Source organism: Mixophyes fleayi, chromosome 3 (genome assembly GCF_038048845.1).
Source record: "Mixophyes fleayi isolate aMixFle1 chromosome 3, aMixFle1.hap1, whole genome shotgun sequence".
NCBI classification, from domain to species: Eukaryota; Metazoa; Chordata; class Amphibia; order Anura; family Limnodynastidae; genus Mixophyes; species Mixophyes fleayi.
This window is the reverse complement of record NC_134404.1, coordinates 247,113,885-247,134,925: the sequence shown is the minus strand read 5'-3', so window position 1 is coordinate 247,134,925 and position 21,041 is coordinate 247,113,885. Positions and strand designations below refer to the sequence as shown.

Here is a 21,041-nt window from a genome sequence, read left to right as displayed (position 1 = left end):
ACTACATATACTCTAATTTTACCTGCGTAAATCAGCAATTTGAATGGACCAATCAGCAAAATTAAAAAACAATTTATACAGTTAACAAAGTCAAACTGTTGTCTGAATAGAAAGTTCCCCCATCATCAATGGGATCTCTGTTATGAAAGGTAAATGTAATTTGAATACTATTTAAACAATTGTCAAATCTGGTGCATAAATTGGCTATAATTGTGCTGAATTTAATTTATTTGTATGGTATAATTATGAGATAAAGCCATGCTGTAATTTAACACCATAAGCTCTCTATAAAACATCACTGTAGCTTTATAGCTTATCAAATTGTTATGCTCTCACATTTGTCACGTAATGATATTCCGGTGCCAGTAGTGAAAATCCCTGTCAAGTCCAATTGTACCAATAAAAAAATGGAGTAAAAGCTTCCAAGCGAAGTAAAAAAGATTGCCAATTTTGCACAGCAACTTGTCAAAACTGTCAAATTATCTCACATGGAGTTTAGCCCACAACCAGATTATAAGCATCTTTTGCAGCCCCATAACTGCACTCTCAGTTCTTGTGATGTGTGTTCAGTTATTGCCTACGAGTAATAAGATCCTTTCCTGACTTATTTTTGGCGAGTCATCTTTTATTCATCCTGCTTTGTCAAGTTATTTGGCAGAGAGTATATTTTGAACATGGTAAATCTCCTTCAAGGAAATCCCTCTCTCCATGTGTAAATAATCACATTTTAAAGGTTACCCCAGGTCAAGCCATGCTGTGGAACTGGAGTCTGCCTGCTTGCCGCCCGCCCTCGATCCCCCTCCTTCCTCCTACCTCCTATAATATATTTTAGGCCTTACACTGTTACTTCACGTGACCTCATTTGATTTTATGAATGAGTTACATCAGATTTGTGAGAACAAATCCCTGGAAGGCATGAACTTGAGGAAATGCATGGGATGTCACTCACTCCAGCACACATCTCCAGGGAATTTGAGCAGAGAGAGGATTTGTAAAGCCACCAGAATACAGTGTACTGTAACATTACAGCATCGTTTTGTTTTGTACTCACCTCTGCTTTTTCCAACAACCCCTACCTACCTCAAACTGTAAAATACTTTAATTTATTTCAGGAGCTTCCTATCCATAGAAGGCTTCACTTGACTAATCAATGCTATAATGGTATTTAAATTAATTGTAAACAGAAGTTTTTGTATCTGACCAAGTGAAACAGTCTGCTCAAGGCTCACACAGTGAGCATACACATACAGTGTGTTTAACAAACCAGGAAAAATATTTATTTGATTATTTTTCCAACATTTGCCTATGATCACTTCTTTATGTTTAAAAGCACAGATATTTCCAATTGCTTGTCAATCTTGACTATTCTTAGTTATTGTCCTTGTTTCATGCTGAGCAGAAAACACTACCCTGAACTGGGTAAAGCCCTCTGTAGGTGGGAATTCTGTGTTAGAACTGGCCCATGTTGTGATCTGACAACCCAATGGAAACACCAATGACTGACTGCCATGCCAATATAATTTGTTCTCCTGCATTGGAGAAACACTGACCCTCTTTTCACTGTTTCAATTAAATGCAGTTAGAAATGTTTATTTTTTTTACCAAATGTAACCAAAAAGTACAGTTTTTGTTATACCATAGAGAGCTTAATACAAAGCTTGCCTCCAGAAATTTTTATTAAAAAAGTGTATTGATACTGGGCTGAGGAACAAACCTATACCATCAAGGAACGTTTGCAGCCATCGTCCACAGTGAAATGGTTAATATATATATATATATATATATATATATATATATATATATATATATATATATATATATATATTTATGTTTAGGGATCTAATTTACTTATAAATGCATTTATTGCTCATATTTAAATCGTTTTTTACGCACTTCATTCCTGCACCCAACTATTTTTCCTGAATTTGGTTGCTCTCATGCTTTGCTTGTCCACTTTGCAGCACATTATATTATCTGGCACATTTTTTAACCTATCTTGTCTATCTTGCAGGACTTATCTGGTTCCATTGATGACTTGCCGACTGGAACTGAAGCAACATTAAGCTCTGCTGTGAGTGCCTCAGGTTCTACAAGCAGTCAGGGGGAGCAGAGCAATCCCGCACAGTCACCCTTCTCACCACATGCATCACCACATTTACCAAGCATCCAGGGAGGTGGGCCATCACCGTCCCCCGTGGGCTCACCTGTTGGGAGCAACCAGTCAAGATCAGGTCCTATATCACCCGCTAGCATTCCTGGTGAGTACTGATGGAAAAATCAATATTTTGTGAGAGCAGAGTAGAATGTTTGCGTGTGTTTATATACTTGTCACCATCAATTGTCTTGTCCTACTGTCCCTTTTCTTACACTGTCTATTGTCAAAGTTTCAAAATGGATTGCAATTAGCAGCATGCCCTCTTAATAGGTAGTTTACTTATTGCTTTAATTGTCTTGTTACTTAAATGGTTTTATTTTGAGGTTACATTACAGACATGTATTGTGGTGCATCATGTGTCAGAATAGAAAGAGAATAGTTGTAGATAACGCCTATATGTGTACAGAATACAACTTAGTACATTTTGAGTTTGGTAAAAAAAAAGGTTGGGAATAGGGAGAAAGAGCCAGGAAAGGGCTGCACAATCTAAGCCTTTCATGGAAAGAGTTGGTCTAAAGCCATTTACAAAAGGAGAAGTCTCACAGCGTGCAGACTTCATATTATGTTAATACAGAGAGTAGCTTTGAAGTGACCCACCTAGTGAGATCAGTTTGCTAAACAATATTGCAGTGTTAAAGAAAATGCTGGTGATGTACACCATTTGTTTTTGTTCTAATTAAGATTAACGATTGAAGCAAACACAAGAGGGCTAAGGTCTATCCAAGAGGAAGCTAATTGGAACATTGTAGCACTAAGGGGGGATTTCAACGGACTGTGAATTTCTGTTGGAACCCTGTGCTGTCTTCTGCTGTGTGCACTTCCGATTAACATAGTAGAGGTATCTCCACCTCGTTATATTAGAGGTGTTTTGCATTGGTTATACCTATAATTGAATAAACCAAGTGACTGACTTTGGACCAAAATGCTAATAATTTAGGGCATCTCCACCAAATGCTTGAGAGCAATTCTTCCAATAAAGATTTGAGGCGATAGGGGAAAAGACATGGACCATGAAGGAGACCATGTACCATCCTGTAGTACACCTTGTAGGCATTCTTTTTCATATGGACCTATATTGAGTTTTTTGCTTATATGTGTCTACTATCATTGTTTATGGGATTGTTTTCTCCAGGAAAAGGAGAAAATTTTGTTTTTGAGGGCTATTAATAAATTGTGTGCATTACATTTCTAAATTACATCCTCAGTATCTGTATCTGAATAAATATAATTGTGCAACAACCTATCAACAAGATGTTGATAAATATACCCCAGTCATATTGAGAAGCTGGATGTAAATTAGAAGTGTGTATGTGTGAGCCAGGTTTGGGCGTCATGTGCACTGCTCATGAACGTTGCGAGAATACACTAAACTACTTTATATGGATCTGTGTGGTCCTATGTCATTTCCCTCCGTTTGAGACAGTAAATATATTTTTGTGGCAATAGAAAAGTGCAGAAGAATGATAGGTGAGGTTTTTTTTCTTAAATACAATGATGAAGTTTCATAGTTTTTCATTGACCATGTATACTGGTCAATGAAAACTGGCAAAAATATTAAGTGTGTTTGTATAAATATTGGTAGATAATTCATTGCTGAACCTTCTGAAAATGTTTGTTGCAGAATAAAAAACTGCACATTTATCGAAGAAGAGTCAACAACAATTAGGACTACCAATGAAGTTTTGGTCAATGACAGTAATTACAAAAGTCTGGCTGGAAAGTCTCAAGGGGAAGTTTGGATAGGTGCACAGCAATCTGTTGCCTGTGCTAGTTTTCAGATGTCTCGTATAATTCTGGATTCCAAAACCGTCTAGGAAGAAACTTGATGGTAAAAGTCAACCAGCACTTTTCTTGGTGTACTGTTAGAACAGAAAAGAATAACAACTGCATGACCTGGAAGAAAAGAAAATGTTCAGCCAAGATCCAAAGTTGTTTGAATCAAAAAGTGGAGAGGACTTATAGCAACATTAGTATGATAATTTAATTATTTCTTCAGGACCATTCATAATAATACAATCTCTGTAGATGCAACAACTTCTAAAAACACAGGTCAAACTCAACAGAAAGTCACATTACAAAATGAACACTGGCAAGAATTACGACAGTGTACATCAATTTCACAGCAGTGGTTATTGTTTGTCGGATCTAATCAGTCAGTTCACCTGTAAGCGTCAGTTTACCATTTTATGAGCTCATCAGCCGGAGAGAATAAGAGACACTTTAAGTTCTGAGTGTTTAATACGCTGTGATTTATTGTTTACAAGTTCACATACTTATTGTACTCCGATTATACAAAATCACGTACTTCAGCAAACTACGCCCCTAACTATCTTAACCAATTATTGTGCATGATTCCTTTACACAACCTTGCTACATCCTCGCAGGAATTCTCCCAAGGGGGCTGGTGGATTATCCCCTGTCTGCCATATCCAAGCTCATGGGTGCAGCTTCTTGCACACAACAAGATAATAATGAATAACTTCTACAAACTAGCTGTATTTAAGCTGTTTTTAAACTATAAAAGAACTAAATGGCTGTAAGGCAACAAGATGGCGCCAGCTTAACAAAATCAAATTTCTCATGTTATAGTGTTGATTACTCAACAGTAATAAAGTTGTCAACTTTGCTCTTAATACATATCTAATAATAATAGAATTTGATGTGGGATCTGGGCATTGAAATTAACAAAGCTAAAGGCAACAGAATACTGCCAATCATATGTCAAGTACATTGGTGAAGTATTTAAGAATTTCGGCATGTCTGATTGCAAACCAGTGTCATTGCCAATTGAAGTGAGCAAAATGGACGAGACCTGACATAGCATTCACTGTTCATTAGTTAAGATGTTTCACCCTATAGCTTTCAGTGTTCTCCCCAGAAAATTCTGCCAGCCAGGGGGTAATAAGAAGTAGCTGGTTGGGGCAGTTGTAATGCTTTGTAATAATATTGAAAAATGTTGGAGGTTATTGCCCACAACTGCTATGAATGGTCAGACTGGTGGTCAGTGGTCTAACACACACTGCTGGCTGTAGTGCTGACATAGTACCTGTTGTAATAGGAGAAACAATGGTTTATTCTATTATAATTGAACTCTTGTGCTCCAAGAGCCGGATGGCAAGTAAAAACAGCCGAGTGGAGCACCTGGGAAATGGGTGCTGGGTAGAACGCTGACTTTACAGAAGAATGCTAGGAGGTGGAAAAGATCAAACATTGTGTTATAAAGCATCAGTATAAAGAGTAACCTTTTTTTCAGTTGTTGGAGTTCATGGACAACTGATGGAAAGTTTACCGGTCCATATGTTTTTATTTACTGGTTATTGAAAAGTGTGTGTAACTTGGCAGGAGAAACATATAATAATAATGGATGTTGGAGGCAATGTGTATTACTGGGAATTGTACTCATACACATTCTGTATCAGTATTACCCATGTGCTGTCTTTTTATCACTTTGAAATTTATGTCTGTGCAGGGTTTAATTACTAGTATCATTTTTTTTATTCCATACATGGGCTTGGTAGACTTTTTGTGCAATTCTCACAGATCCTGTTGCTGAGTGCCAGAGGCTGGAACTTATTTCTGACCGTATGTAAATTGAAACAGATCTTAAGATATTCTATTATAAAATAATGTATTATAAAATCATTAATATAAATATGGATTTTCAAATAAAAAAATTTTTTTCATTCAATACATAAATCAAGATTTTTTTCAATGTGTATTGTACATACAATGTATTTTTATAATCTAACTTGCTTGCATACACGTGGTATATTTTTCAAGCAGCATTTTTCATAGCTGCAGCTTGATAAATAGACCCCTATATGTCAGTCGTCACTATCAGTCGGCACATACACCTGCCCTGTAGCTGGTACAAATGATAAGGCTGAAACCAAGCCTACTTATGAGAAACCCAGGACTTGAATTGTCCACATTTGTTTCAGAACACTCTCAACACACTCTTACTATACGTTGCTTAGGTTAATCCGCCCCTTCCCTCCTTCATTCTGTCCCTAAAGTCGTAGGCTGCCTTAAGTGTCATTTGCATTCGGACATGAATTGCATGCAATTACATTAATTGGTGTAAGATCCAAATTTTAGCATACACAGAGGTTTTTCACACAAGATATGCTACATAAATGCCCATCCACTAATTGGTTCCTTTGTGTGTACAATCCCCCCTCCTCATTCTCTCCATGTGCTCTACCCCTCCCCCATTATCTATGTGTGCTCTATTCTACCCCATCTCTGTGTGCTCCAGTCTTTCACACTTGATTGTCAGAAATGGGCAGTCCTGGTTGCAATCTGACTCCTCTGTAACTCACAGTGAGTGGCGGTAGGGTTTGTGATGTTACCACCGCCTGCGACCGTTCCCTTCCTAAACTTCATTTTGCCTGTCACTGACATGCCATCACAATAAAGTTGCCGATACTTAGTGCCAGTGAGTACCGCCACAAAAAACAAACACTGGACAGAGGTGTTGGAATCAGTAGAGGAATAATAGATGCCTGTGTATTGCATGTTTTGTATTCAGGTGGAACTAAACCCCCACAAATATGAGATGGTAAATTGTACTTTTTAACCTTTCCTTAGATCAGCTCTGTGGGTGAGTTAGAAAGTAAAGAAGTTGGTTAGTAAAATGTTGTTGTATTTCAGTGAATACCATTTCAAATTCCTCGTCATTGAGGGTTATTCACTAGCAAATTGAAAATGTGCCATAATAAACATTTTATTTGCTTTTTTAAGCAAAAGGTAGTAGACATTTTGCAATCATTATACAATTAATTGCTTGCAACATAGCGTATAAATTATACATTAAGAAAATTATGGTTATAAATATATATATGAGGTGATCACACAAAATATTCTGTATTATATTAGCCTTTAAAGGATAATACAATTCGGAAAGGGGAAATCAACCCAATGTAAAGGAAGTGCATGGGTGTTTATGTTCTTAAAAGGTTCAAACATCCGCCACCAACTTTCTGTATAGAGACCATGTGGTGGATTCAAATACTAGGAGTATTGTATCATGTTGACTTTCCGATAATGACTCTATGTATGGACCCCATTTTGTATCAAATTTTTGAACTCCCTTCTCTATATTTGGAAATGATGCTCTTCTGTCAAAATAGAGAAGTTGCAACAGTTCTGTCTTTATTTTTTTTTAAAAAGGGGGAAGAAGAAGAGATTCATTTATGTAGAATTGTCTTTTTAGCTACAGTGAGTATAATAGTAATTACTGGTATAATGTTGACAGAAGGAAATTTGTCTTTCCAAATATCATAATTACATATAACTATTAGAATGGGGTGACCGCAAAGATCAACCCCAAATGTTAAATTCAGAAAAACCATAATTTTATTCCAGAATTGTGTTATTTTCCGAAACTCACAGAAATTATGGTAGAAGGTAGCTGGAGAATGGTTACATTTTGCGCAAGTGCCTTGTTCGCTAGATATAAAATATTTTCTCTGAATTTGCGAAATGTATGCATGATTAATCATTTTAATGTATACTTCTTGTTAATTTGCTGAAACCAAACATTTTAATACTTTATCATGATATGTTACAAATACATTTGGGTAAGAAATAGAAGGAATATCATGATTCCATGCATTAATTGTGTGATTCCACAACCTATCTTCATTTGAATATAGGAGATCTTGATATAGATATCTAATCCTGAATGTATTGCTTTTTAGAAAATGTATCAAAGTATCTTTAGCACCTGATTCCAACCATTTCGATTTGTTATGAATCAGACATAGCAAAATATCTGACCTGTATGTACATATAAAATTGTTTATTATTTAAGGAGTATTTTTGAGATAATTGATGAAATGATTGTATTGATCCACCAGGATCGAATATATCTCTGTTGGAAGAAATACCCATGCACTTACATTCCAAATAATGCATGGTCAATAGTCCAGGTTGGAAAAGGGGATTACCCCATATAGTGGTGTACCTAGTGACCATTGGAGATTTTTTCATTAATTTGTTATTCTTGCGCCATGCTTGAAGTGTATCGTGAAACAAGATGTTATTATATAACTCAGGTGGAAGATGATGAGGAGGTGTATGAAGCAGAACAGCTAGAAAATATGGCTTGAAAAGTTAATTTTGCAAGTCTAAATTAACATAATGTACCTGTTGTAATAACCACCCCGTGGCATAACGAAATAAAGCAGAATAGGCAAAAGCCGCAACATAAGGGAAACCTATGCCTCCTTTTTTTCGATCCAAGTGTAGCTTTTATTTTGCAGTCCTATTGTGAACATCTTGGTACATTCAGCCACGTCTGCCCTAATGAGACTGACAGGGAACATCTGCATCGGGTAGGCAAGCTTTGGGAACAATACAGTTTTAATAATTGCATTCCTGCTCAGCATGGAAAATTAATATTCTTCCAACTATTTAACTTGGAAGACACAGGATTAATCACACTTTCATAATTAAACTTATATACATTTTTTATATTGGCAGTGTGACAGGATGGACCGCCTATGCCACCCTGTCTGTTGTTGCTGGGAACCGGCTGGGCTTACTTTGCCACTGCTCCCTTTCGTTATCCCAAATGCGCCCTCTTGCCGCAGTAGGAGGGGCTTATAATGCTGCCACCACTGAGCTCCTTCTATGGCATTCAGAACCACGTTCCTTCTCGGTCACTGACGCTGCTAGTGTACCTCGTTGCTGGTGTACCTGGGCTGGTTACTCTGGACCTCTTACTATGGATCCGGGTTGCTGTGAATGGATCCCCCTGGCCTATCACATGGACCAGGGATGCTGGGTAGCAGGCAGAGCGGTGGTACTGGAAAAGCTTGGGTCCAAACCTCAGACACAGCCGGAGAACGGATTAGATTTGGGTTTAATCTGTAGATCACAGGAATACAGAGATATTGAAGATGTTTCCAAGCAGGTCTTTGAAGCAAGATGTTTATTTTCTCTCACCCTAGTTGAAGGTACCAGGGTGATCAGGTCAGATGAAGTCAGAAGAATGATTACATGCTCACACAGCTCATCTTTTATACAGTTCAGAAATAGTCTATTTTTAGAATCAGGATGTAACCCTGCTTAGAAAAACATAAAATTTACATGCATTGCAAAGCCACTAATATTTATACTTAGCTATGAAATTCTTAAAACCCTTGCTGTGATTTCCTGCATCTGTGTTTGAGACGCAGGAAATGTAGCAGCACGTTTTAAATTAAACCTTCCTGTCTCCAAGTTAAACCTCACACATCAAAAGATCTAATTAACATGTGGCCTTTCATCAGACCGTTCGGAATCCATATTCACACAGAACAACAACAACCAAAACAAGCCAGTTTCCCACATCACAATACAGAAGAGGCTTTGTAAACACAGGCTCGTTGTATCAGATATATACATCACATATAGGCATTTCCTTTAGCAAGGTTAGACAAGAGACGAATATCTTCCCCTGGTCTCAGAAATAACGATTACCTATCTAACAATATAAACAATATCAAAAAATAAGTGCAAATAAATGCAATTACATAAATAAGTGCCCTGCGCTATTCGTTTTAAATACATTTTTATTAAAAGTTATTTAATAGTGATCCAGTCACACCACTCCCCCCCTTGTCCATGCGGCAACCAGGGTGCCATGTCCAACGATTTGGCTCCTGGTCTGCAGTATTCTAGGGTTACCGGAGGTGATCCGGCGGATCTGGCTCTTCCTGCCGAGACAGCCCATCCGCATTGCTGCGAGCCTTTCCTTGCTTGTGAATTATGTCAAAGTCATAAATTTGAAGTGCAAGGCTCCAGTGCAACAACCGCCCATTTTCCCCTGAGGTGTGTCGTAGCCACATTAAAGGATTATGATCAGTCCCCACAGTAAAACGTTGTCCATACAAATAAGGTTGTAGTTTCTTCAATGCCCGCATAATGGTCAAACATTCCTTCTCAATTGTGGCATACCCCACCTCCATGTTTAGCAGTTTTCTGCTCAAATAGGCCACGGGGTGCTCCTGCCCATCAGGCCCCATCTGGCTAAGTACTGCTCCCAGTCCATACTGTGACGCATCATTTTGCACAATAAAGTCATTGTCATAATTAGGCGTTAACAGTACTGGAGCACGAACTTCCTTTATTGACTGAAATACCAGCTCACAAGCGGGTTTCCAGTCAACTATTTTGGGGAGTTTATTCTTAGTGAGATCTGTCAGGGTCTTCGCTACAGTACAAAAGTCTGGAACAGAACGTCTGTAGTCCCCTGCAGTCGTTAAGAATGTTAGTACATGTTACTGGGTTGTGGGCTGGGGCCAGATTCGGATTGTCTCTACCTTAGCTGGTTCTGACCTAACCCTTCCTCCCCCAACAGGAGCACCTAGGTACTGTACCTCTGACATCCCCATCTGGCACTTTTCTGCCCTAACAGTCAAACATGCCCACCCCATCTTCCCTAACACCAGCTCTATTTGCTCTAGATAATCTTCCCAAATCTTACAGAAATTGGAAATGTCCTCTAGGTAACCCTGACATCTGCCTAACTCATCTACAGAAGTATTAGTACAGGGCAAGGGGTAGGTGTCAGACATGGGCACAGGCAGGGGACCTACTATATCCACAGCCACTTGCTGAAAAGGTTCCCCAATTATTGGTAAGGACCTGAGGGGAGCAAGAACACTGGGACGCCCAAGATGCTGACACACATCACAGTACGTACAGTAGGCCAGAACATTCCAGGCCAGAAAAAGTTCTGTGTCAGGTGCTTCAGTGTTCGGTCTCTGCCCTGGTGTCCCTCCATAGGGATTTCATAAGTAACTGCCATTAGTTGCACATAAAAGCCCCGTGATACCACTAGTTGAACTTGTTCCCAGACTGGTCTATCCCCATCTACCTCCCTAGCTACACGGTACAACATCCCTTTACGCCAGGTCACACTCCCTACCTCCCTCGCTTTAAGGCTGCCGCCAGCCTGGTACCTCATGCCTTCCAGTGAGGGATCAGAAAGCTGTGCTGCGCTGAACTCTTCCCTGTGGCCCTCACTATCGTCTAAGTCAGGTTTCGCTGCAGGGGGGGGTCTGTGCTGGGGTGACTAAGGTCAGTCAAAGTGGGGTCAGTCAAAGGGGGGTCACTGTGGTCAGCTGTACTCACCGCTGGAGCTGGCATACTGCTAGGGACAGGAGCATCACTGGGCACCCCCACAAGATCAGGTTGGCAAGAGACAACATCCTCTGCGTTGCTAGGGAACATAGTCTTTCCAGAGGCAAAGGGCTGGCTGTTTCCTGAAGAAATAGCAGATGTGGTCTTTTCCTCTGGGCTGACTGAAGCGGTGGTTGCAGGCGATGACTGTTGTCTAGCAGCTGTGGTCTTTCCCTCTGAGCTGGGCTGTGCATTGTAGATCCTGAAGACTGTAGCTTAGCAGCTTGGCTCCGGGTAAGAGAGTTCAGAAATGCGGTCACAATTCCACCCCCACCATTGTTGCCCAAAATCACATCAGTTGGGAAGCCATCCATAACGGCAACATCTCACAACTCCTGGCCATCTCCACAGTCCAGAAACACCCTTGCTGCAGGCACTTCTTTTTCAAGTCCATCTGCCACAGTAACCTTGGCAGTGCAATCCTGCAATACTGCAGCAAGATCAATAACAGTAATTGAGGTCCCTGAGTCTCTCAGTCCTTCACCCTGCCGTGTTCCCACTTGGAATGGCTGAAGGTTTCTCCACATTTTTTTAGGGGGTCTTTTAAACACACAGGTGACTTTCTCCGCTGAGTCACCTTGTCAGGCGCCGCCTGTAGATCGGGACATATGTCCCGCTTTGCTGCTCGGCGCGTCTGGTTGCCTTGCAACCAGATGCGTCACTTCCGACCCGCTCGGCCACCCGGCTACAAGCACTGAAAGCGTTCCCGTTGCTAGGCAATGGGACGCTGCATTCAGGAAGCGCTATGGCGCTAATATATGACAGCGCTGCGGCGCTGAAGCTGATTGGGCATCAGATGTATTTAAGACTTTCATGGTCCCACCTCCAGTGCCAGAGTTACAGGTCCTCCTGTCCTCAGGCATTTCTAGTGTATTCCTGTGATTGCCCATTTCCGGACCTTTGCCTGTCTCCTGATTATTGCTGTTTGCCTGTGACCTTTGTGACCCGGATTGCCTTGACTACTCTTTGGATTTCCCTTTTGTACCTCGCTGTCAGAACATTACCGACCCGGCTAGTCTCATCACCCCTTCGGATTCTCCTTGTGTACCTGCATTGCCCGCACCTTTGCCGAACTGGTCTGGCTGACATTCCTCTCGTGCTTCGCTATCTGACTCGTGGAAGGACCGCGACCTGCGTGTTCCCTGCAGCTGAGTCCATACCTCCTTGCCGGGGTCCCTGTTGAATACCAGGGGCACGTTAGACTCTGCACCTTCCTCCGAGTAGTGCCAATGATAGCAGGTACGCTATACTCAGTCGTGACACACCTTCAGACATGCCACACTCCATTGGGCTGGCAGGGGTGGAAACAGTCTCTACAAGCTCACCTTCGCCACATAAGCAAGTTAGCCGGGTCCCAGGACTCGGATTAGGGGCACGAGTCTGGGGTGCTGGGGCTGTGGGACAGTCCATCCTTAAATGACCGATTTTCCCACGGCTGTAGCACTTTCTCTCCAGGCGGCTCTCCGGTGGTCTCTGATAACTCCAGGGACAGGACGGGGCGGTGGCTGGCGAATGGTACCTGAAGGGTTAGGTACTTGCTTTTGGGGGGAGTAGAAGAGGGGTGTCCCCCTGATTGTACAGGTTCATTGTATCAGATATATACATCAGAAATAGAAATTTCCTATAGCAAGGTTAGACAAGAGACGAATTTCTACCCCTGGTCTCAGAAATAACGATTACCTATCTCACAATATAAACAATATAAAAAAATAAGTGCAAATGCAATTACGTAAATAAGTGCCCTGGGCTATTCACTTTAAATAAATTTTTACCAAAAGTTATTTAATAGTGATCCAGTCACAGCGGGTATAAAAATACCTAAATATTTGAGTTTATCTTTTGTTTTAGATTGAGTGTCTTGTTGAGTTGACCATGAGAATCTCAATTAGAGAGAAGTAATGCTTCTGATTTGTCCACATTGATTCTATACCCAGCAAAGGATCCAAATGATGTTATCATGTCTAGTATAAAAGGAATAGATCGTTCAAGATCTGAAATTAATAGCAGCCTATCATCTGCAAACAAAGCTATTTTATTTTCTATATCATTGACACTAATGCGTTGATTAACAGAGTTTGATCTTAGTGCAATTGCCAGAGGCTCTAAGGCAATGGCAAATAATAATGGTGACAAAGGACAACCCTGACGTGTCCCCCGCTGGATACAGAACGTTAGACAAATAACAATTTTGTAAAAGTTGGGTCTGTGACTGTTTCTAAAGTGTTTGTATTGTGCATACCAAATCATCTGGAAACAAAAACCTCTGCAATGTCTCAAACAAATGATCTCATGTGACTAGATCGAAAGCTTTCTCAGCAACTAAAGAAAAAACAATAGCTGGGTCTGAGTTTCCCGAGGATTGTAAATATTGTATCACTGTCAGAACTTTGCGAACGTTAGTCACTGAATGTTTTCCCCAAATGAATCCCGTCTGCTCAAGATGAATAATATGTGGCAATATAATTTTTAAGAGCTCGGCTAACAATTTTGTAAAGATTTTGTAATCTACTTTGAGCAACGATATAGGACAATAAGATGATTTCTCTAGATCTTGTCCCGGTTTAGGTAATAATTTAATCAATGCTGAATTAAAATGTAACGGTAGCAGATTTTTTATTAATATATCATTATAGATATCCCTTTAACACTCACAAACCTGGTCCTGCAGTATTTTATAAGATTCTCCAGACATTCCGTCTGGGCCAGGGGCATTCATGGATTTTAATTATTTGATTACTTTCTTTACTTCCTCTAGTGTGAATGGAGACATAATTGATGTTGCCTGCACATCTGAAATCTGCGGTAAAGAGAGATTTTGTCCCAAAATGTTTGCTTGTTTGGGAAGTGTATATCTTCTTGGGTGTAGAGGTTAGTATAGAAAGACCGAAGAAGATCTGTAATTCCCTTCACATCAAATACAACTGATTCATTTTCGTCTCGTAGAGACATAATAACATTTGAGGTCCTATCACCTTCTAACAAATTAGAGAGCAAGCATCCTGATTTATTGCCAGTGTCGGACTGGGGCATGAAGGGCGCACCAGGGGACAGCAACGCTAGGGGCCCACCAGAGGGGGTGTGGCCAACCATCAAAGAGGCGAGACCAGACACTAGAGGGGGAGTGGTCAGCCCACAAAGGACAGCTAGCACAATAGTGTAGTATATTAAGAATGCAGTGTGTATAAAGAGTACAGTCTTGATCTGCACCTTAGATTGGGCAGAACAGTCACCAAAAATCGGGATTATCCCACTAGACCAGGCTTGACTAACCTGTGGCACTCCAGGTGTTGTGAAACTACAAGCCTCAGCATGCTTTACCAATATATAGCAGCCTATTACTGGAAGGGTATGCTGGGACTTGTAATTTCACAAAACCTGGAGTGCTACAGGTTAGCCAAGCCTGCACTAGACTCAGAACATTTGACAGACTGTCCTACCTGTTCTTGTCACCACCTGTGGCTGCTGGTTTCTTTAGTTGCAGCTTGTCTGGATCCTGGAATGTTGAGGGGTCCTATTTGTAAAAAATAATGGGTACATTTAGAAAATTCCAACCAGCCCCGGCGTTAAATCAATAGGACCCACATTTAATACTTAGGACTTCCTCCAGCCCCAACATAAAAGTAATAGTATTCCCATTTAATAAACCTATTTCCCTCCCAACAGACAGCCCCTGCAATAAATTAATCACATTTACATATAATAAATATACCTATTTCCTGCAACCGTCACTGCCATTAAATAATTCATATTCACATTTAATAAATATGCCTCATGCTCCTCAAACTGAGCCACACATTCAATTAATAGCGCCCAAACCACCCCATCTTAAATTAATAGTCCCCACTATAAAATTAAATTGCCCCATCTTCACCCTACAAAGAAAATAGCACCCATTATTTAGCCACCACCTACCACACACACATTACATTGCCACAAGCCCGTTGTGCCATCACACACACATTACTGTGCCCCTTCATCACCATGATGTGCCTCCTTATAATCACACTGCACCCTCCATGCTGCTTTTGCTCCACCCTTCTCCTGGCTCCCCTTCACACACTGCCATGCTGTCTGTGCTCCCCCTTAACTCTGCCATGCTCCCCCTTCACTCTGCCATGCTCCTCTTTCTGTTCCATGCTCCCCCTTCTCTGTTCCATGCTCCCCCTTCTCTGTTCCATGCTCCCCCTTCTCTGTTCCATGCTCCCCCTTCTCTGTTCCATACTCCTATTTCTGTTCCATGCTCCCCCTTCTCTGTTCCATGTTCCCCCTTCTCTGTTCCTTACTTCTATTTCTGTTTCATGCTCCTATATCTGTTCCATGCTCCCCCTTCTCTGTTCCATGTTCCCCCTTCTCTGTTCCATACTTCTATTTCTGTTCCATGCTCCTATTTCTGTTCCATGCTCCCCCTTCTCTGTTCCATGCTCCCCCTTCTCTGTTCCATACTCCTATTTCTGTTCCATGCTCCCCCTTTTCTGTTCCATGTTCCCCCTTCTCTGTTCCATACTTCTATTTCTGTTCCATACTTCTATTTCTGTTCCAGGCTCCTATTTCTGTTCCATGCTTCCCCTTCTCTGTTCCATGCTATCCCTTCTCTGTTCCATGCTCCCCCTTTTCTGTTCCATACCTCTATTTCTGTTCCATGCTCCTATTTCTGTTTCATGCTCCCCCTTCTCTGTTCCATGTTCCCCCTTCTCTGTTCCATGCTCCTCCTTCTCTGTTCCATGTTCCCCCTTCTCTGTTCCATGTTCCCCCTTCTCTGTTCCATACTTCTATTTCTGTTCCATGCTCCCCCTTCTCTGTTCCATGCTCCCCCTTCTCTGTTCCATGTTCCCCCTTCTCTGTTCCATACTTCTATTCCATACTCCTATTTCTGTTCCATGCTCACCCTTCTCTGTTCCATGCTCCTCCTTCTCTGTTCCATGTTCCCCCTTCTCTGTTCCATACTTCTATGTCTGTTCCACACTCCTATTTCTGTTCCATGCTCCCCCTTCACTGTTCCATGCTCCTCCTTCTCTGTTCCATGCTCCTCCTTCTCTGTTCCATGCTCCTCCTTCTCTGTTCCATGTTCCCCTTTCTCTGTTCCATGTTCCCCCTTCTCTGTTCCATGTTTCTATTTCTGTTCCATACTCCTATTTCTGTTCCATGCTCCCCCTTCTCTGTTCCATGCTCCCCCTTCTCTGTTCCATGTTCCCCCTTCTCTGTTCCATACTCCTATTTCTGTTCCATACTCCTATTTCTGTTCCATGCTCCCCTATCACTTACCTTTTCTATCTGATTCTTCCTTTTCTTCTCCTCTGTCTTGCCGGCGCTCCTCACTGAACGTCAGGCGTGATGACGTCACGCCCCCGGCATTCAGTGCGAACGGAGCCGGCGCTGCGGTCACGTGAGTTTGTTTTTTTTGGTTTTTTTTTACTATTAAAGTTTCTAGCTCCCCCCACCAATGAAGAGGGGAGCGATTCAGGGTCGGGGCCTACCGGTGGATAGTCCGGTCCACCGGCGGGCCAGTCCGACCCTGTTTATTGCCATATTTGTAAGACTTATATTTAGAATTATCAGTGTGGGAATCGCTAATTTGGGACACAGTGTTGTCAAAATGTATTTTCTTTTCTCAATACAGTTTTTTATTAGTGAAAGAGGGGTCAATTTTTGGTACGCAGATGTCAGTTGTGCCTGTGCAGTTAAATATGCTTGGGATTGTCCTTTCTTGTATTTTTGAGAGAAGGAGATAATGTGTCCTCGTAGAACTGACTTAGCTATCTACCAAAATAGTTGAGTGTTATCATGGTGCTGTTGGTTTTTATCTAAAAAGTCATGCCAGGCCGCAATTAGCATATTATGAAATTTCAGTGAATTGGTAAACCCTGCAGGAAATAGCTATTGTATATATGAACCCTTCATTGCCTGATCTTAAGTTTGAACCAGATCAGGGAATGATCTGAAAGGCTCGTGGGTTCTATACCTACAGAGTCTATTTTGGGTAATAAGGAGGAGGAGACAAGAAAATAATCTAATCTAATCTTGAGAGGGTGCCATGCGCTGCCGATAGGCAGGTATATTTTGTGCTGTAGCATTCCTAGTTCTCCAAATGTCTATCAAATGAAGTTGATCTGCTATATAGTGTATGCCTTGTTTAGGACAGCCTCCCACCCGCGCAGATGCTTTCCCCTATCCAGTACCTGTGGGGAAACCATATTGAAATCACCACCCATAATGATATAAGAATCTCTGCTTACATAAAAATGATTAGTTATATTACGATAAAAACCTTTTGTTATACGCATTAGGAGCGTACAAATTGCAGAGGGTCAATCTCTGATCATTGATCATAACATCTAAAATAAGAAATATGCTCTCAGGATCTTTAAACTGTGAGTAAACAGAAAGCTGTTGACTTTTTTTTTTTAACTAACACAGCCACTCCCCTAGATTTAGAGTTGTAAGAGCAAAACTTACGACCTGAAAGCCAAGTATAGATAATTTTTCGTGCTCTTATCCACAAGGTGTGTCTCCTGTAAAAAGGCTATATCAGCTTTTACTTTATTAAGATAATTGAGAATTTTCTTATGCTTAACAGGAGAATGAATACCTCCTACATTCCAGGAACATAAATTTAAGAGAGTCATTAGGATACATTAGAAAGATTATTATGTGCTGGAGATTGTGATACCATATTTGGGCATAAAGGTTTACACTTCCCCCCTTGCCAGTCAGGCCCATGTCAGAAGATACCAAGCAATCACAAATATCTTTAATTGTACTAGTGCAAATTACACAATGAACATAAGTATCAGGTAGGTTGTTTTGGATTTTTGCACATTTTAATTAGTAATCTGCCCTGCATGTTAATTTAAAAAAAACAAAGCACCACTTAAGATAAATGATTTGGGGAATCATTGGTAGCTTAGTGGTTAGCACTTCTGCCTCACAGCACTGGGGTCATGAGTGTGATTCCTGACCATGGCCTTATCTGTGTGTAGTTTGTATGTTCCCCATATGTTTGCCTGGGTTTCCACAGATTTCCTCCCACACTCCAAAACATGCTAGTAGGTTAATTGCTATTAAAAATTGACTCTAGTCTCTCTGTGTGTGCATGTTAGGGAATTTAGACTCGCACCAGTCCCTGCCCAATGGAATTAGTGGTACTATATAAATAGCTGATGATGAGGAGAACAGCAGTGATTTCAATAGTGACTGGTTCATGTTTAATATCTCTGCCTTCTTCTACCTCTCCTTGTTCCAAATATCACGTACCACCATTTGCTGAGAGCAGGACCGGACTGGCCATCTGGCACTTCTGGCAAATGCCAGAAGGGCCGATCTGATATGTCAGTGCACTGACTGCACGGTGTGTGCACTGACACTTCCTGGTCACATGTGCCGCACGCAGCACATGTGACCAGTACAGGTCCTGGAAGGCAGCAGATGAAGAGCGGAGAGAAGCAGACAGGCAAGAAGCGGAGAAGGTAAGTACAGAAAACGGGGGAGGGGGGGGGAGAAAAGGTGACAGACAGACAGAAAACGGGGGAGAAAAGAAAGATTGCCCTTCCAGAGTGGAAATGTAAAGGATCAGTCAATCTCCAGACACCCCCAAAAACAGACAAACCAATACACCAAGACTTTCCTGACCTCCCTACCCTTCACCCCCACCCTCTGTCTCCCTACACCCTGCTCTTCTAACAATACCCTCCCTGACACATTAAACAGGGGGGGGGGAATAATATTGCCCACTACTGTACTGTGTAGCATAATATCAACTGGGGGCACTATTGGGGCATAATATCAACTGGGGGAAATATTGGGGCATAATATCAACTGGGGGCACTATTGGGGCATAATATCAACTGGGGGCACTTTTGTGGCATAATATCAATTGGGGGCACTTTTGTGGCATAATATCAATTGGGGGCACTCTTGTGGCATAATATCAACTGGGGGCACTATTGGGGCATAATATCAACTGGGGGCACTATTGGGGCATAGTATTAACTGGGGGCACTTTTGTGGCATAATATCAACTGGAGGCACTATTGGGGCATAGTATCAACTGGAGGCACTATTGGGGCATAGTATTAACTGGATGCACTATTGGGGCATAGTATCAACTGGGGGCACTATTGGGGCATAGTATCAACTGGGAGCACTTTTGTGGCATAATATCAAGTGGGGGCACTTTTGTGGCATAATATCAACTGGGGGCACTTTTGTGGCATAATATCAACTGGGGGCACTACTGTGTGGTAAAATATGATTTTGGGACACTACTGTGTGGTAAAATATGATTTTGGGGCACTACTGTGTGGTAAAATAAGATTTTGGGGCACTACTGTGTGGTAAAATATGATTTCGGGGCACTACTGTGTGGCATAATATCAATTGGGGACATGTACTCAGGCATGAAGGAAGGAGGAGAATGTTAATATAATGTGGGAGGCAGGCTATTAATTTAATGGTGGAGTTTAGGTGGGGGCTAATTATTTAATTTGTGCTATTTTATTTGTGGGGTGATGTGGGTTAATTTAATATTAGGGGCTAGCAATTTAAGATAGGGTGATTGGACCTTTTAATTAATAGTCCCCAAACCACCCCAGCATTAAATTAAAGTGGGGCTGTTTGGGAAAAAAATATGAATTTAATGGCAGTGATGGTTGCGGGAAATAGCATTTACGTTTAATAAATAAACCTATTTCCCTCCCTCCAAACAATCCCAGCCATAAATGAAATAGCATTTACGTTTTTATACCCATTTCATTTATGGCTGGGATTGTTTGGAGGGAGGGAAATAGATTTATTTATCAGCAGCAGCAGCTATTTATATTAAATGTAAATACTAGTATTTTAATGTTGGCACTGGATGGAGGCCTAATTATAAAACATGGGTTGTATTGATTAAACTCCAGGTCTGGTTGGAGTTTTCTAAATTACATGTACCCATTTTTTTTCCAAATAGGGCCTCCAACATTCCAGTATCCAGACAAGCAGCAACTGAACTAAAGACACCAGGAGCCATAGGTGGTGAAAGTAACAAGACAGGTAGGAGAGAGCAGGACAGTCTGCCAACTGTCCTGAATCTGGTGGGGAAGTCCCGAATTTTGGTGACTGTCTCGTTAGTGAGATTTGATCCGACTACAAGGACAGTTGGGAGGTATGTCCCACTTCACACTGTACTGCTTGTGAAGGCAGAGCTGTGTGCAACTAACAGTATTGCACACAGTATTGCCTGTATATTTGTCTAACATTTTTCTAAAATGATAGCCATGTTACATAATAGGGGCTCCCTGTCTTAAACACCCCAGGCCCCCCAAGTGTTAATCCAGCTCTGGTTAGCAGGAGGGAGCGGATAGCTGCTCCAAGTTTCTGGATAGGACACAGCCTGCAGAGCAAGCCGAGGAGCTCTAGGTCTCACAAGATTTGGTAATCTTATGAGACTAAGAGCTTCTCTGTTCACTCTACAGGAAGTTCCCACCCTGATGGATGTCAGCAGCACCAGAAGCATAGATAAGTACAGTGGGCTGGGGGTGTCATAATGTGCTTCGGGGGATGGCGTGATAAATGTAATGTTTTATTTTAATGTATGTATCATTGCCCCATGTGTCCACACCCACAACACAATGTGGTCACGCCTTTTTCGGTGCTTCCGCGCAGGCCCACCTCGGTTTCTTTCCACTGGAACTAAGGTGGGCCTCTGGACTGTAAATGCCAGGGCTGATTTTTAGTC

The 21,041-nt window shown here is 41.4% G+C and overlaps 1 protein-coding gene across 5 annotated transcripts in view; it reads left to right on the top strand.

Moving 5' to 3' along the window:
• Positions 1 to 21,041, top strand: part of ARID1B (AT-rich interaction domain 1B) — an 835,793-nt gene that overhangs the window by 507,914 nt on the left and 306,838 nt on the right. For all 5 annotated transcript variants that reach the window (XM_075203385.1, XM_075203384.1, XM_075203383.1 and 2 more), the window contains one exon: positions 2,012 to 2,258. In XM_075203385.1, the coding sequence (XP_075059486.1) occupies positions 2,012 to 2,258 (247 nt within the window). The remainder of the gene's footprint in view (positions 1 to 2,011; positions 2,259 to 21,041) is intronic.